Raw genomic sequence first — 18,810 nt, 5'->3', positions numbered from 1 at the left:
AAGATACTTTTACCCCATCCCCCTAAGATTATTTTAAATTAAGTTTAAAGTATAATTTTCAGAACTCAAGTTTCTATGAAGAAACTTGTTAAAATATCAGTAAACACATTTCCAAAATAAAGATAAAAGAAATTAAGTAGTTTTTAAATCTTTTATTTATTTATTTATTTGTTTGTTTTTGAGACAGGGTTTTGATAATGTAGTTCAAGCTGGCCTGGAGGTGATCCTCCTGCCTCAGCCTACCCAGTGCTGGGATTACAGGTGTCCACCCCCACACCCAGCATTTTAGCCAAATCCTACTTTGTATATTTACCTTAAATAATTTCATTTTGATCAGGAAATGTTTTCTTCAATTGGCTTGTTTCTTTTTTTTTTTTTTTTTTTTTTGTACCAGGGATCGAACACAGGTCCTTGTGCTTGTGCAGCAGGCAGCAAACCTGCTGAGCTAAATCCCCGGCCCCTCCCTTTTTTTTTCTAATTTGAAATTTTACTATATCTGTAAGACTTTTTTAGTTCTGAAATTTAACAATATGTATAGCCAAGAGCTAGAGGAAAAATGTTTTCTAAAATATATAAGTGGCCTGGGGATTTAGCTCAGTGGTGCCGTGCCTGCCTCGAAAATCCAAGGTCCTGAGTTTGATCCTTGGTACCGAAAAAATAAAATAAAATAAATATATAAGCAAGAAGCAGGAAAGCTCCTAGGCCCTCAATCAGTGTACACATGAGTAGGGAGGAAAGGAGTAAAGAAGATGGTCTTACTTAGGGAGCAGTCCTGGACATTGGGAAGGTAGAACATTTAACAGCTTGTTGGAAATAGTAATAATTCCTATTTCTAAAGTGGCAAATAAAAGATGTAAAATAGGGCAGGGGATTTTAGCTCAGTGGTTTTGCCTCCTGCTGCGCAAGCACAAAGACCCGAGTTCACTCCCCGGTACCAAAAAAAAAAAAAAAAGATGTAAAAAAGCAAGAGAGAAACTGTATAGGTCTGGAAAATTACTTAGGTAAGACACAGCCTGTTCTCTTAGGAGATAAATATAGGGTAACTATTTCTTTTTAAAAAAATGTGTGTTAGGACTGGGAGGTTAGGTCAGTGGGCAAGGCCCTTGGTTTATCACCAGTACCTAGGAAAAGAAAAAGTAACTGATTTGGGCTAAGAAAAAACCCCCCAAAAACAAAAAAACAGTACTCTGAAGTATTTTGTAGACTATTTCAAAATGCAGTTAGAGGGGCCAGGGATTTAGCTCAGTGGTGCTGTGCCTGCCTCGAAAGCGCAAGGTCATGAGTTTGATCCCCAGTACCAAAAAAAAAAAAAAAGCAATTAGAGGACAAACTTGTAATAAGTTTTTTTTGTTTTTTTTTTGTTACCAGGGATTGAACTCAGGTCCTTGCACTTGCAAACAAACATGTAATAAGTGTTGTTACGTTATAGTGTGTTCTGGCATTTATAATAACACTTACAAAATCTGTTTACAAGTAGTTAATATAAGCAAACAGTTTGTACCTTGGATTGGTTCTCCCTTCTTTCTTTCTTTTTTTTTCTTTTGGTACCGGGGATCGAACTCAGGTCCTTGCGCTTGCGAGGCAGGCAACGGAACCACTGGGCTAAATCCCTGGCCCCCTTCTGTCTTTCTATAGCCTCTTTGCTAGGAACTTTTTAATGACAGTAACCTAAATGAAAGCTTTATCCATTGAGATTTACTGTCATTATTTGGGTGTGTGTTAAAAAAAAGCAGTAAAACAGGTAGAACTCACTCATCAGCTTGTTGACGTTGTAGATTTCAAATGTATAATTGGTTTATCTAGATTTTCAATCTCTAAAGTCACCTCTAATCTTCAGTGAAAGTTATGTGGTTTATTAGTACAATGTTCAGTATTATAGTGTAGTATTCAGTGATACTGAAACTAATTTGTAATACATGCAAGTTTTAGAAAGATACAAAATGGTATTTAAAAAACACTTGGGAGGCTGAGGCAGGAGAATCACTATGAGTTCGAAGCCAGCCTAGGCTACCTTGGCTCAAAAAACAAGCAAACAAGGGCCAGGGATTTAGTTCAGTGGCACTGCACCTGTCTAGCCAAGCGCCAAGTCCTGAGTTCGATCCCTGGTACCCAAGAAAAACAAAAAAACCCCAAGCAAACAAAAAGTCTAGTTTTTCTCTATAGAAACAAGTACAATTTGGGGTTGATGTTGTGAACAAACATCTGATGTATAATTTTTTCATGGAAAACACCACAGACAGTATACTTGTAATTATTTGTTTACTCCATAAATCTTTTCAAGTTATATACCAGTCAAATAGGATGGTGTACCAAGCAGCTCCATAATGGACATTTCATGTAGTACAGTTTCAAAGTGCCCCTCATTCCACCTTTTTTGTTGTTATTGATTTTTGGGGGTTTTTTTTGTTTTTTGGTACTGAGGATTGAACTCCGGACCTTGCACTTTTCAGGCAGGCACGGCACCACTGAGCTACATCCCCAGCCCCTGTTACTGATTTTTTGAGACAGGTTCTTGCTATGTAGCCCAGATTGACCTTGAACACTTAGCAATCCTCCCACTTCAGCCTCCCAAGTTCTAGGATTACAGGCGTGTGCCATTACTTCCGGCTTCATTCCTCATTTTTAAAAACTAGTATGTTCAACCAGATGTGGTGGCAAACACCCCAGAAAACAACTGTTGTATGCTTAGCTGTTGAGGAACACCACTCAAAAATGTAGCATTGAGGAACACTTTTGTTTGGGCTTAGAATTGTCATGGATATTTCTTGGGTACCTGGGAGCTGAAAACTTTATGAAGGCCAGGTCATAATTTTTTGCTGGCCTCCGCCATTGTAATGGCACATAATAGGTGCTCAGAAAATGTTTGTTGAATGAATACTGGAAGCCAGTTTGTTGGCTTTCTTTTTTTTTTGGTACCAGGGATCGACCTCGGGACCTTGACGCTTTCGAGGCAGGTGGTGGAACCACTGAGCTAAATCCCCTGCCCTTGTTGGCTTTCTTAATGGCTTTTCTTTTTTTGTTTGTTTGTTTTGTTTTTTTGGTACCAGGGATCGAACTCGGGTCCTTGCGCTTGCTAGGCAAGCGACGGAACCACTGAGCTAAATCCCCGGCCCTCTTAGTGGCTTTTCAAAAAATTTCTTTTGGTGCCTGCTTTAACTGCATATTTGTAGGAAGCACATATGGCACATCAGGGATTAATAAATTGTCTTCCTGTCTCTCATTTTAATTTGCTTCTCTTTTTAAAATTTGCTTCTTGCAGGAGCACTAGGGTTCTTGTGTACTGAGGTGTAAAGTGTACTTTTAGAGCACACGGATCTTGAAGTTATCCTTTTATTCCTTACCAAGTGGTTGCTGTGTTAGAAAGCCCCCTAACCTTTGCTGGAGTATTTTGCAGCCTCAGAATGTCATCTTCATTTCAGAACCAACCCATTTATTGCTCATTAAAACCTGCATTGTGTCTGTCACCAGGGCACCGTAGTACTTCTTTCATCTGTTTTATTATAGCAAATGAGATTGTGTGCCAAGGAGCCTGGTGAGGAAAGGGTTAATTTCCTTACTACAGTGGTGTCATGCGCTGTGCCTCCTCCATCCCAGTCATCTACTAGGTGATGTGGTTTTTTTTGGTACCGGGGATTGAACTCGGGTCCTTGTGCTTTTGAGGCAGTGTGGTGCCATCGAGCTAAATCCCTATCTCTCTCTTTTTTTTTTTTTCTTTTGAGACAGGGTCTCATTGTGTAGTTCAGGCTGGCTTTCTTGAACTCACTGTGGACCCTGGCTGGCCTCAAACTCTTGGCCATCCTCCTACCTCAACATCCCGTGTGCTGGGATTACAGGAGTGTGGCACCATGCCTGGCTTTTTTATATCTCTCCCTGTTTTTAGGATTTGTTGATTTATCAAATCAACTATTCTCCTGACATACTGGAATAAAAGGGCTTCAGTGTCGGGCAGTTCCAGGAATTAACTGTCCATACTATGCACTCTGCAGTGTGTTTAGTATTATGTGACAGCCCTGCTTTCCAGGAATAGTAGTTTGTGCCATGACTTTCAGTAATGTTTTTCAGATTACGAAAATGAAATGTGTTTATTTTAAAAATTGGATAATCTAGAAAAATAAAAAAAAATTGGAAACCACTTGTAACCCCATTTCGAGTGTGTCCTAGGGGACACTGAGTTGGCCTCACATGTGTGTAGGTCTATGCAGAGCTCACAGGAGGTCATACTTCAAGAGCTCCCCTCAACAGCCAAGATACAGGTGCACACCATACACATGGGGTTTTCTTAAAGGTACACAGAATTCATGCCTTTGTGGTTTTCTCCTGTTGGTGAATTTGAAAAAAATAACCTTTTCCTTTTTTCCTCATTTAGCTTCCTTAGTCGCATTCAGTCATTCTAGGAGGTAATCTGCACTGCAGTAGCCACTGGAGCTTTCAGAAAAATGGACCCCAGATTGCCACTTGTGAGAGATTTGGTTTCCATTGCTCTCTTGGGGGCACAGGCAGCTGTTTTTTCTAGATGCTTCTCAGTGAGTCTCATGTACCTGGAGCAAAGGCCTATTGAGCTCTAGACTAGCTTGAAACAGCCTCATTTTCATTCATTTCTGCTAGTTAGTTTCCAATGTGTTTTATATATTTTACAATTTTCCAGGAACTTCCATGATGCTTTGATTCATGCAGCCATGCTGAGAGTTAAGCAGGGCTTTTTTTTTTTTTCAACCTGATGGATATAAAGGTTAACCCAATAGGAACCAAGTTAAGTTTTTACTATCTTTTAAAGATTATGTGTATGTGTGTATGCCAGAAATGTTTATTCTAGCTATACATTTAAGAGATTTCTTTTTTGGGGTACTGGAGTTCAAACTCAGGACCTTGCGCTTGTGAGGCAGGCACAGTGCCACTGAATTAAATCCCTGGCCCCATTTAAGAGATTTTCAAAGCATATTTTTGGTATTTTCCAGAATTATTACAATAAATATGAATTCTTTTTGTTGTATATTCTGTTTTTGTTCCTCTCTTTTCCCTGAAGTACATATATATATATATATATATATTTTTTTTTTTTTTTGGTACCGGGGATCGAACTTGGGTGTGACTGCTATATTTAAGAAAAATATAGGGCCGGGGATTTAGCTCAGTGGTTCTGGCGCCTGCCACACAAGTGCAAGGTCCCAAGTTCGATCCCCAGTACCAAAAAAAAAGAAAAAAAGAAAAATATTAGTTTAAATTATGTAAACAACAGAAGGAATGATGTTTGGTTATTGTAGGGTACTGCATGTCTGGGGAAACACTCTTGTTCAATTTGGCCTGTCCCCTTTTCCAGTAATTTTATTACTAAGCTTTTTTTTTTTTTTTTAAATTTTGTAGTAGCATCTGTGAATGTTTAAGGGGTAAAGGTATTTGGCCACGAAGTATTTTGTTTGTTTGTTTGTTTGTTTGGTACTGGGGATCAAACTCGGGTCCTTGTGCTTGCACAGCAGGTGGTGAAACCACTGAGCTAAATCCTCGGCCCGCCACAAAGTATTTTGGCAAAATTACTTTATAAATCACCTTATCAAATTTTTATTTATTTAGGTACCGGGGATTGAACTCGGGTCCTTGCACTTGCCAGGCACGCGACGAAACAACTGAGCTAAGTCCCCGGCCCTCAAATTTTTATTTAGCCAGTATTTTTTAATTTAAAAAGAAAAGGACCAGTTTTCCTTGTAGGGGAAATCCAATATATGATGCAGACCTTTATTCATAATTCTGAAATACAAAAGTTCTGAAAACAGGGCCGGGGATTTAGCTCAGTGGTTCCGCTGCCTGCCTGGCAAGCACAAGGTCCTGAGTTCGATCCCCAGTACCAAAAAAAAAAAAAGTTCTGGAAACAAAGTTTTTTCTTAAATTTGTGGGCAAAATTGAGGCTGTTTATAGCTTTGATTTATATGATTGCTTATGTGGTACTGTTTTAGAAGCCACTGGGAGATTTTACTTAGTAAATGGTGTCTACACTGTTTTAGTCTCCTGAAATCTGAGCATTCTAAATAATAGTGAGACCTCTCTGGTCCCAAGAGGCTCTTTAAGAATTTTTGGTCCTATTTAAGTTTATTTCCATAAGGTAGGAGGAGGTGTTTCCAGCGTTGTCCTCTTTGGTATATACTTTGCCATTTTACTTTAGACCTCCTACAATCACGCAAAGAATATTTTAGTGAATTTTACATAATTTCAGAATAGCTACTTTGGTAGTTTAAGATGTAATAGGTTAGGTTAGCTTTGGTTTCTTTTCTATTGTTTTCAAACTATGTTTACTGCCCAGTTTATTTTATGGATTTGCTTGTCAGAGCATTAAAGTTAGGCTTTGGTCTATATTAAATTTCTAGTTATTCCCTGCATCCTGGTCATGCTACCTTCTTTTGGGCCAGGTCACCCTTCTGTGGCACATCCTGGATTCCCTGAAGGACAAAAGAGGCGAAACTATTCGTTAAATTGGCTACAGGACCTTTAATAGCACAGACTTAAACAGAGATGGAAAGGGTTACTAACTGCACAAAAACAAGCCAAAGGTAGTGCTGTTTGTTGGAATTCAGGGAGAATTGGTTTTTCTCTGTTATCACTCAACCTGTGACATCACAGAAGGAACTGTAGATGTAGTTGTAGCATCATTAAAGCTATGCACATACATTCCTGCTGACAGGATGGAGTTCCACATGATGTTAGTTTGATTGCTATATTCCTTTTTTTTTTTTTTTTGAGACTGGCCTTAAACTCACTATGTACCCCAGGCTGGCCTGGAACTCCCCAAGTGCTGGGATTATAGGCATGTGCCACCACAATAGCTTTTAGCATTTAAAAATGAAATATATTTTCTGTGTGAGAAGGATAATACTTTTTCACAAAGAAAGAAAAAAATACTATTTCTAATTCAGTTGTGTAAAACATGCCCAGTTATAGATTAGAAAACAATTGAATAAAGGTAGTATAAAATTAAAGGGTTGCATGGTTGCTTTTTCCTTCTTAGGTCTTGATATGTAGTTCAGGCTGGCCTTGAACTCATGGCAATATTGCCTCAGCCTCAAGTCCCGGGATCACAGGCATGGCTTCTTTTTTTATTTTTACTTTTTCAGTTGTGGCCGTCCAACCCAGGGACACTATTGCTGAGCTACATCCCCAGCCCTTTTTGTTTGTGAAATAGTCTTACTAAGTTGCCCGCCCAGTCTGGCCTCTGTGATTCTGCTGCCTCAACTTCCCGAGTGGCTGGGATTCTGGTGTGCATGTGCATTACCATGCCTGACCAAATTGAGTTTTCTTAAACATTGTGTGTCTATGAGGTTACTAATCCAGGTTCAAAACTGTAATGTTTGAAAATCTTGTCCTCATGGACTTTTAAGTTTATAAGCCAATAATGTTAAATAGTGCTTTTGCATTATAGGACCTTTAGAAACAGTATGGAGCAGTAGAGTTACACTTTTCAGCCTTTCCTTCCTCTGCCTCTTGTTGGCTGTGTATCTTGGGGCAAGTTACTGAATCTCTTTGGAGTTCTGTGGTTTTAAATTTTGTAGATGTGGCTTTTGAACCACTATTTATAGCAAAGGGGATAATGTGCAGGCGGCTGATACATTGAGCTCCTCCAAGCTCTAATTGTTTCCGGGAGTGAAAAAGACACGGGTTTAAATTTACTAGGTTTGTGATCTTGATAAACATTTTAGCCTCAGTTTTCTCTTTTGTGGAAGGATGATTGTTCCAGAGTAGTTATGAGGATAGGATAAATACATTAATGTGTGTAAAGTGTTCCTAGTGCCTGTGGCCTGGAAGCCACTTAAGCAGGAGTAGTGACCACTGGTGGTTTTTGTTGCTGAGGTGTAGTGTTTTTCCTGTAAGTACAGTGATGTGAGGGGAATTCACCATGGAGTGTGCATAGTGGGTGCAGCTTGTCCTTAGCCCTTAGTGAGGGCTATCGTTGTAAAGATGGTACCTACAAGCTGCTTCATTCTTGATAGGAACAGTGGCTTTTAAGTAGGTCATAAGATGTAGTGGAAAGAATTTAGAAGTGGAATTAAGAGGTCTTGGTTTTCAGTTCTTTTTTTAAAAAATGTAAATATATCAATATTTTGAAATTTTTTTTCTCAAATCACATTTTTTATGAGGGGTAGGAAACACTGGAAAGTAGTGCAGGTAAAGTCATGTTTATGGATGGATACAGTGTAAGGAAAGTTAATATATAATCCTCGTTTATATCAGATATATACCTCATTTAGATAGGTCATGCAGATGTGAACATATTTTATGTCAATTTCGTGGATGGAATATTATCTCCATATATGTATGCAGGATAAAATTTCCTGTATAAATAGTGTGTTTTCATATACACAAAGACTGCCCTCTACTTTCAGTGCCTATGCATCTGTAATGAAGGAGCTTTAGAAGCAGCAGATGTGAGCGGGGACCCACTGCCCACTCAAGACAGTGAGCTGCAGTGACAGCTCTTTGCGTCCAGAGGGTCCCAGCAGGTTAGGTTGGGGCACTTCGGCCACAGCACCCTCCAATTCTTACAATGAGATGTAGTTTGGGGCACACTAACCTCTTGGGCCTATTTTCTCTTTTTTAAGGTTGTGATAACCTGCCCTATATACCACGGGTTGATAAAATTTGTTGTGTTTTATTTATTTATTTATTTTTGGTACCGGAGATCAAACTCCGGACCTTGTGATTGCGAGGCAGGCACCAGAACCACTGAGCTAAATACCCGGCCCAGTTGTGTTTAAAAAAAAATGCTTGGGTCAGGGATTTAGCTCAGTGGTTCCACAAGCACAAGGTCCTGAATTCGATCCCTGGTACCAAAAAATAAAATAAAATTGCTTTCTTAATTGTAAGTAGTGAATTTAATTTAGCGTTTGTGAGTGGTCCAAAGGAGTTCTCCCCAAAGCTATGCTCTACAGGTTGTCTAGTGCCGTGTTTGTTGGCAGAAGGGCTCAAGATTTTTTAAAAGAATTTCTTCCAAAAGATAGCATCTTTAAGATTTTGGAAATGTTGAACTTTTCTGTAATGTGGTAGCAGAATTTATTGAGCTCTTTCTCCATTCAGTACACTTTCTCAGGAAAGGGACCATCCATTCCCCCTCCCTCCCTTCCTCCCTCCATATGTTTTTGTCTCTGTCTGTGTCTGTCTGTCTCTCCTCCCTCCCCACCTCCCCCTCCCCTCTCCCTCCCCCCTCCCCTCTCCCTCCCCCCTCCCTCCCCCTCCCCTCTCCCCCTCCCCTCCCCCCTCCCTCTCTCTCTGCCCTTACAATAGTTTCCTGTTTCAGAGTTCAGGGAAAAATAATTGTGTACCCTTTTGTTTCTACAAATTGAATTTGATGATAAAGAGAATGACAATAATTGTGAAATTAGGACATGGTACATTAAAAATGTATATTTTACCCAGAATGTAAACACCAACATTCTAATTAGGAAATTCATGCCACACACAGCTCAACACTTCATTTCTCCTGATCCTCACATGCTATCTGGTGCTACTTCAGTAAAAGAAAATTCTCTCCCAGTCTTGTTTTTCACTGGAAGCACCAGTGGTGTCCTCTTTCTTTTCTATCACTCACGGCTGGGAGGAAGGGCTGTGAGCTGGGAGTAGGTGAAAGAGGGCCTGGTGAGGGAACTAGGGAAAGGACGTCTCTTAACTTTCTTAGAAAAACATTTACCCCAGCAGCTAAGCCCTCTTCCTTAGGTGTCACTGAAAGTGGGGCCCAGGTAGAAACTGTTAGTTCATTGGTTGGCCACAAGAAAGAACATTCACTCATGTTTCAAAAGAAAGGAAGAAGTCCTTTAAAAAAGTTTCAAATAGTTTTCCAGCAGCAATGCTTTTTTTTGGACAGCACTTCTGGTACATTTACAGGGGTTTTTGTATTTTACAGTGCTGGACTTGAAACCCACAGCCTTGTGCATGCTAGGCAAACTTCATTACTGAGCCACATTACACAAACATCCCCAGGCCACATTGGAGACTTTTAAATAGGTTTTGGTAGGCTAGATCAGAGACACAAGCTTTTTAGCATGGGCTCTGGGGGAAACTTTAAAATGTGAATAGCATTTTTAAGATTATACCAATTTGCAAAATTGGCAAGATGAAAGTCTAGTCCATTTGGAAGATTTTAACAGGTTTTTTTCTCTTTTTATTTCTTCCTTTTTTTTTTTTTTTAAGAGACATAGAAAGGTTGAATTAAAGTACACGCTCAGAGAAGGCAGAGGGTGAGCAAATTCTGAAGTAATTTCAACCTCCTTGACTCAGTTAAATCATTGTGTCATTGTGTTACGTGACCAGTACTGTTTATAGAGACCCTGAGGATAGAAGAGTAGCAGAAAAGCATCTCTAAGCTGTGCAGTGGGTGGGGTGAAGCACACCTGTAATCCCAGCACTTAGGGACCCTGAGGCAAGACAATTGCAAGTTTGAGCCCAGCCTAGACAGTTTAGTGAGTTAGTGAGAGCCTGTCAAAAAAAAAAAATCCCGAAAGAAAATGTAGGGATGCTGCCCAGCGTTAAGGTCCTGGATTCCATTTCTAGGAATGCAGTCATTGTACTTAACTCGATTTTCCACACGGCAGGGAGGGCCCAGTGTGACCAGTGATGGACCAGAGGGCAGAGGAGAGTGAGGAAGCTTGTTGGGAGGACTTGGAGGGGAGGAGCGGCTTTGCTGGCAGGGCCCTGGCTCCATGGGTGGTTAGGGGAGTTCCTTTGAAAGGTGCTGCTGTTTCTGAGAGCACTGCAGACCGAACTGGAGTGATGTAGAGAGAGAAGTACCATTACATGGAGTCAGTTGTGGTGGTGGGTTCATGCATAGGCTTATTGGCATATGAGAGAGACAGCATGGCTGCATTAATAAAGCTGTGTCATTTGTTGGTATAGCCATGGCTAGGTGGTTTACAAGCAGCTGGCATTAGCTTTGTCAGATGATTTGGGAGTGGAGAGTGATATCTCTTGTCAAGTTGGAATGCTTTTTGCTCTTACAGTATTTAAATATTTGTTGTTAGCCCATTTTTCTTCTTTCGCAGGTAAAAAACAAGAAGCAGATGAGTTGAGTGGAGATGCTTCTGTGGAAGACGATGCTTTTGTCAAGGTAAAGTGTTAATTACTCAGGTTAAGATGTTTGAGCCTACGATTTTGCACTTCTCATTTCTTGAATTTAATTTGAATGCATTGAAATATGTAGGTTAAATATTAGAGACTTAGAGAATACTGTCAACTTCATTAACTTTCATTACTGAGAAATACAATAAATGACTTCTTCTTTCGTAAAATGAGACATAAAGCTAAAAGCTAAAAATAATCTCTCCAGTCCTGTAAAATCTGAGACATAAGGGCTAGGGGAACAGCTACAGACAGTTGATACATTAGTTACTAGACAAGGTGATATCCTGAAGGATATTGATAATTTTTTAATCTGCTCATTGCATTTAACTTTTGTACATAATATATAGGACTCAGATCAATGTAAGACTTTTTAAAAAATTTTTAATGTAAGACTTTAAAATGGAAAAAAATTTACTTTTGTTATTTGGTTAAAGATCAATTTTTGCCCTTTAAAAATAGCTAAGCCCTCCAGGCATGATAGCTCAGGCCTGTGGTCCCAGCTCTTGAGAGAGGCTGAGGCAGGAGGATTGCTGCAAGTGTGAAGCCAGCCTGGGCTACATAGATCCTGTTTTATAAAATTAGAAAAGATAGCTATTGCCAGGTATTTTTTTTTGGTTGAGAAGGAAGCAAATCAGAAGTGGCCAGCCAGAAAAATAAAGTATGTAATATTAACTGGGGCTGTGGTAGTTTCATGTACTGTAGATACAAATAAGTTCATTTTAATTGTAGTTGGTTCTTATTTTAATGAAATTTACTCTTTATTATGTCTTAACTATTGTGGCAGTTGCAGGTATTAAGGAGAATTGTTCCTCACAAATCATGTGCATTTTACCTCCATATGTTGTTCTCTGTGCGCACTTGGTCTGTATTGTCATAGTGTCTCTGGGTGTTTGTTTGCTCCACCAGGAAGTCAGCGCATCTCCCTCCACCTGGCTCTTTCCTCCTTCCTTGCTCTGAACATCCCCCTGCCCCCCATACCATGCCACACCACAGAGCTTGCGCTGTGCACCTTTAACTTTGGGGCCAGGCATGGAGAAACAGGAGATGTAGTTGAGCTAACCTTGAAGTATTTACCCAGGGATCCGTTAAAATTAATGATTGTATGCCTGTAATTGGCTTTTGGTTAGCTTTTAAGAACTCTTCCATTTTGGTACTCTGGTTATCCTGTGGTTTACCTTGCATTAGGTCGGTTCCTCCATTTTATTCTGTACAGTTGTCTTCACTAGTAAGTGTATGATTAAGCAAAAATTATCTGTAGGTTGGAAAAACATTGTGACTTTGTAAAAATCTTTCAATTTTCAAATGTCTCTGATTTTTTTCACTTCATGTTAGTCATTTTAAATGGTACATGGAGACTTACACATCTATCCAAAGAATGATATTACTATCTCATGTATGTGCCACAAAGGATGCTTTTGCCTTACGATTAAGCGAATCTGGTCATAATGCTAGCAGAGCAAAGAGCAAAAGAACTTTTTAAAAGATGTTATTTGAATATATCTTCAGTTTATTTTTATTGTGGAAGTATCAGCATATGCGTTTGATAGAAATTAAGCAGATATATTTTCCTTGTCTAATTTTAGAATTTTTACAATAATGGTAGGTAAACATCACCTATTGCCTCATAAAAATTATTTCTGCAGATAAATGAGGAGACTGGCCACAGTTGGCAGCTGAAAACAGGTGAAGTTCTCTCAGTGCTTCTCGCTCTTGTTTGCTCCTATTACCTGCTACTGTCACTCTCACCTCCCGCGCCCCTGCCCTCCTGTGGGGGAGTGGTCAGGCCTGAGCGGCTGTCTCCCACCATGCCGAATCCAGAGCCACTTCACTCCTCTCTGCCTCTTGCAGAGTGCACCTCTCGGTGGTTCATAGTCCTGCCCCTGTACTTTGCCCTTTCTCATCCAGAAACCTTTTCTTAAAACTGCTGGGACCTAGGTTTTCTGTGAGAATAGTGAGGGAATGTTACTGGTTTTCACTCTCTACAGTCGGTGAAAGAGGAGACTAAGCAGATTGCTGCGTATGTGTGCAATGAGGTATCAGATGTTCACAAACTTAGAAGGGCACACAGACCGTCTTTCACAGACCTGATTCCAACCTGTGTTTCCACAGTGACAGTCAAAACAAATACATTTCAGTTAGTCTTTGTATATTTTTCTCAAGAACATTGATGCAGCTTTTGGGACTTTCTTATTAATTAGAAGTAAATTTTGTGTTTTGACATAGAAGACTTCTAGGGATTTTAAAGTTAAATCCAACTCTGGTGCATAGAGAAATCAGATTGTTTCTTTGAGATCATATCTTCTGGAGAGCTCCTAAAATAAATAATGGTAAATATTGGCTTAGTAAATTTTAAATAACTGGAACTTAAAAGTGTTTATCTCTAATAGCAGCTCAGATAGCATGCATTTCAATGTGAGAGGTTTGAGAGTTCAGACTCATACTTTCAGGATATTGGTGTCAGACTCTTATATATGAAAGGTAAAACAACTTAACTTTGGGTCTATCAAAATATGATCACATTTGATACATGTAGAGATGTAAGTTACCAAAAAACGTTTGGTGGATAGCCTACACTATTTTGCCTCTAGTTGTACCAAATTTTCTTACCATTAAAAGGACTGTGAATTGGAGAATCAAGAGGCACATGAACAAGATGAAAGTGACGAAATAAAGGATTCTGAAGAATTTGGTGAAAATGAAGAAGAAAATGCGAATTCCAAGGAGTTACTTTCTGCTGAAGAGAACAAGAGAGCTCATGAATTAATAGAGGCAGAAGCAATAGAAGATGTAGAAAAAGAGGACATCGAAAGTCAGGTCTTTAGCCAGTTTTGTTAAAACATGACACGGATAAATTAAGTTTTAAATTATAAAAATATTTTTTTAGTTCAATTTGGAAGTCGCAGAATTTTTTAAAAATTTAGGTTGCTTATAAATTACTTAGAACTTTACCACCTTAGGTGACCTTTTAAAAGTTTTGCTTATTTCACGTATGTATGTTTTTATAGTAGTTATACCATAAGTTGCTATTTATTCTGTATTCTACTTTCACATATCATAGTAATGTTATAATCCACATACTATATGTACCATAATTTATTAGACTGCTTTGTATGTATCTAATGGCCATTGCTGTAATTTTGAAAATTTAGGATTTTTTTTTTCCCTATGCTATGAATTAGTGTACCAATTTCACTCTGATCTTGCCAGCATTATTTGGTGGTAGGACCCCCCCAATTTTAGAAAATGTAAAAGCCACTTTAATCTTCATTTCTTAATGTATTATTGAAGGTGGGAAATTACTTAATGAAAGTTTAATTTTAAAGCAGTTATTCAAATCTGCTCTTTGAAGTAGACTGTTCTGCTTTAAAATATGTTAGCACATCTTAACAAAATCCAAGGATTAGGGAAGTCAATGCTGTTGGAACTTGTGCTTAAAACACTTTCCTCCTACCTAGCCTAACAATTTAGAAGCTCAGGATTTTTCTAATTCTGTAGCAGTGTGACTAATTTTTTATATTGGCCTAAAAAAATATAGTGTAAATTCTTGAGCATTGAGTACCCACAGAATCAATATATGAGGCAAATGATGATCAGGTATAAGCATAAAAGCATTCTCATGTTTCCAGATGTTTTGTAAAGCAAAGCTATTGTATACCCTTTTACTTAGGACATTGAAGCTCAAGAAGGTGAAGATGATACCTTTCTAACAGCCCAAGTAAGTTACATTTAGTCCTACAAGTTTGATGTTGTGGGTGGAAGGGATGACTTAGCAAAGGAATCTTAATTTGACTTCATGATTTTGATTTCATAGAACTGCCTTAATTTCAATACTGAGTTACTTTTGTGGTATATGCAAATACTTAAAACTATTGACAGCTGAAGTTTCTGTTGCCAGAAAGGTAATTGGGAGTTATGAGCTTCCTGTCATTTTCAGAATTAAACATCTGTCCTTCTTGTAAACCAGCAGTCTTTTAAGATGCTATAATTGGCTTGATATCTTGGTACTATATAATGTAGATGATTTTAAAATAGCAATATCCTTTTCAAAGCTTTATTTGCTTTGGGTCTTTATTTTTTTAAATTTTTGTTTTTTGAGACGGTCTCAGAGTTCAGGTTGGTCTTGAACTCACAGTGATCCTCCTGCCTCAGCCTTTGGAGTGCTTCAAAGCTTTATTTAAACTACTGTTAATTTTACCATTACTAGGCTGAGTTTAGACTAAAGTGATTGGCTGCTCTCAAAGTTTATTTGGTATATGTGATATTAATATTGAATATTTTAAAACATGATTACAGATGCTATAAACAGATTTTTATAACTCAAAATTTGTGAATGTTGTTGTTGTTTGAGACAAGGTCTCATTCTGTGGCCCAGGCTGGCCTCGAACTCAGGGCAGTCCTCCTGCTTTAGCCTGGCAAGTGCTGGGATTACAAGCGTGAGCCACATGCCCAGCATCAAACTTTGCCGTTTTAAAAATTGTTCTTTAGGCCTGGGGATTTAGCTCCCTGATTTCGCCACTTGCTGTGCAAGCACAAGGACCCGAGTGCAATCCCCGGTACCAAAAACAAAACAAAACAGAAATTGTTCTTTGTCCTTTTTTTATTTCTGTTCTCAAGAACCCTTTGTTCATGTACCCTCTTTAAATGCTGACCTTGGAAACAGATAGAATCTTCCTCGTTTACTATTTTTAGTAAAACTAGTGAGTAGGTCTGTTGTTTTCCATGCTGTAGTGTCTGCTAGGAGGGCAGAAGGGCTCCTGCTCGTGTCTATGGCCCGCCTCACTGGCTGCCTCTGGCCCTCTGCTCTTCTCTGCCTCTTGCTTGCCCTACATGCTGGTCAGCCACAGGTGCTAGTGAGGCTTCCCTTCTGTTCGTGGCAGTGGAGAAGTGCTATTTCTGGAAGAAACATTTCTGATCATTTCAGATGTTCAGGAGGGAAATGAAATACTAGGACTGACAGTCTGTAGGCCTGTCACTCTGCCTGTCCCCCAAGTACATTGATTCTTGTTTTCATTTGTTGGGAACAGTGCTACATAATTCTAGGGAAAAATCATTTGAGTAGGCCTAGTTCTCCTGCCTACAGCCCAGCTAGGACATTCCAGACATAACTGCATTTTGGCCTCTGGTCACAACTGAGACCTCAGTGATCCCTGGATGCTGTAATCTCCAGGACAAGACCACACCTTCAGGAGACGCCAGGGAGGAACCAAATCCTCATCTGCATAGTTCCTCATTTTTCTTAGATTTCCACTGCCCCCCAGCGTTTTGTTACACCTTGTTTATCCTAATGTGAAGTACTGAACTCTATATTTCACTTGTTACATTTGTTTCCCCTTGTACTGAATAAAAAGTGCTGCAAGCTAGGGGGCCTTTGTCTTTGCGGCCCAGAGCAGCACTGATCAGACCCAAAGCTCAGCTTCCTCTCAGTCTCATTTTTCTACCTTTCCTGTAATTCGCCATGTGCTGCCGAGGCTCACAGGAGACCAGGACTCAACTGCAGAGGTTCTGGTAACGTCCCCTTCCCCTGTTCTCTACATTCATAGGTAAGGAAGAGTTCAAACTGGGAGAGTACTTTTCTAGATTACTGATTTGCAAAAGAGTGGAATTCAGCTCTTCATATTCTTTTAGCAACCACCTTTCTAAGTTCCATCAAGGGCAACAGTATTTTGAAACAACTTTAGGGATATAAATTGTTTCAATCCAGTTATAATTTATATATTGTGATTGACTGAAATGTTTATTAGGTCTCTTTTTAATCTGTAGGTTTTCCTCTCCAGTTTATTTTTCCCTCTGTTTTATTTGTTGAAAAGTTTAATTATTCATCCTGTAGAGCAGAGCTTGGCAAAGTTTTTCTGAAAGGGCCCTATAGTAAATGCTTTAGGCTTTGTGAGCCATCTGGTCTTTGTTGCAATTACTCAGCTCTGCCACCATAGTGTGAAAGCTGCCATTGACAGTGTGTACTTGAATGGGCATGGCTGTGTTCCAGTAAACATATTTCTGAAAGCAGGCGTCTGGTGCAGTTTGCCAGTCCCTGCTGATCACATTCCTGTTGAGTCTCTCAACACATTCCGCTGCTTACTATCAGACTCAGGGCTGAACTGCACGCGTCCACTTCCTGGGCAGTGTTATGTTCTTCCATTGGGATGTGCATAATACCTGGTGTATTGTGAGGGTGCATAATACCTGGTATACTGTGAGGATGATCCATGCTGTTTTGGGGGACAAGGTGTGATGTTCTCATACCATTACTTCTTTCTTCATTAGCTGGAATGTTTCTACAGAGAAACTCCCCTCATCTCTTTGGTTACCTACTACTATCATTTATAAAAGAGAGCCATAAGCCAGCCATAATGGCACATGCCTGTAATCCCAGCTCTAGGGAGGCTGAGGCAGGAGGGTTGTGAGTTTGAGGCCAGCTTGGACTACATAGTAAAACTCGTCTTAAAACAAAACAAAAACCACAAAGGAAAGTGAGGATATATGTTTGATTCTTTTCTTTAATACCAAAGTTTCATTAGTTGGTTCACCAACACCTCCAAGAATAATCATTGAGTTTTCAATTTTTTTTTTCCCTCCTAGTTTCACTTTGAACTCATGGATTGGATACATTTATTGTATACTTCATATTCATTTAATTCATTGCTCATTGCTATTCTTAATAATGCTCAAATTGTCCTGTGTTTAGCTAATGACAGACTCTTCAGGTTGGCTCTTGAGTCCTTTGAATATGATTTCTGTAGTCTGATTGACTCCTTGATTTCTGGTATGTAAAGATGTTTAAGTTTCCTGCTCCAAACCTGTGTTAGCTGCTTCTTCCTTTTAGTTATATTTCAGGACAGCACCCTGGGTGGCAGTGGTGTTTATTGCTACTGAGTTCATAGTTTCTAGGCCTTTTCAATATACAGGGCAAGAGAATGTGTTGGAGGTTTTTTGCTTTGTTTGTTGTTTTTTTTTTTGGTACCGGGGATCGAACTCAGGACCTTGTGCTTGCAAAGCAGGCAGCGGAACCATTGAGCTAAATCCCCAACCCTGCTTTGTTGTTACTTTTTTTTTGGTTGGTTGTTCTTACTTTTAAGATGAAATCAATTTTTAGCCAGGCGTGGTGGCACATGCCTATAATCCCAGTATGTCAGAGGCTGAGGCAGGAGGATTGCCACCTGTTTGAGGCCAGCCTGGGCTACATAGTGAGTTCAAGGCTGCCCTGAACTACATAGTGAGACCCTGTCTCTCAAAAAAATCCAATTTTTGGTTGATAGAGTCTTCCAAGTTAATGATTCCCTTTCTCTCACAGTGTCCATATACATCAGTGGTCTCAGGATAATACCATCACTACTTTCCAGTGAGATTACTAAAGATAATTTAGGGCTTTTTTTCGCTCCAGGTGTATTTGTCATAAAGATGTGCCCCCCCCCATGAATAAATGACGGAACAAATTAGTGTTTTTATTTTAAGTATTTTAATTAATAATTACAGAGTTTTATCCAAGTGCTGTACCACTGAGCTACATCCTCATCCCTCATTTTAGATTAGTTCTGCTGTTTGATTATATCACCATTATTTAGGTTGATTTGCTCATTTATTTTTAGTACTTAAATATTGCTTTAAAAAGTTTAATTTGTAACTTGTAAATTTATAATTATTTCAAAGTAAAAATGTTAATTCTATCCTAATTTTATAAATATTTAAAATATTTACCTGATTCCAAAGTCAAAACCTTGT

General features: G+C 39.1%; 1 protein-coding gene across 10 annotated transcripts in view; it reads left to right on the top strand.

Annotated features, from left to right (window-relative positions):
* Positions 1-18,810, top strand: part of Sltm (SAFB like transcription modulator) — a 47,721-nt gene that overhangs the window by 3,345 nt on the left and 25,566 nt on the right. For 8 of the 10 annotated variants that reach the window (XM_087198996.1, XM_004855731.4, XM_087198993.1 and 5 more), the window contains 3 exons: positions 11,016-11,080; positions 13,711-13,908; positions 14,762-14,809. Coding sequence is in view for 8 of the 10 variants with exons in the window: in XM_004855731.4 (XP_004855788.2) it covers positions 11,016-11,080; positions 13,711-13,908; positions 14,762-14,809 (311 nt within the window). In the remaining 2 variants the exon portion in view is untranslated. The remainder of the gene's footprint in view (positions 1-11,015; positions 11,081-13,710; positions 13,909-14,761; positions 14,810-18,810) is intronic. The other 2 variants (XM_021237156.2, XM_021237158.2) reach the window with 1 other exon arrangement.

Source organism: Heterocephalus glaber, unplaced genomic scaffold (assembly GCF_053883595.1).
Source record: "Heterocephalus glaber isolate CG9 unplaced genomic scaffold, H.glaber_assembly_v1.0 deba00001689, whole genome shotgun sequence".
Taxonomy (NCBI): Eukaryota; Metazoa; Chordata; class Mammalia; order Rodentia; family Bathyergidae; genus Heterocephalus; species Heterocephalus glaber.
This window is presented reverse-complemented; position numbering and strand designations above follow the sequence as displayed.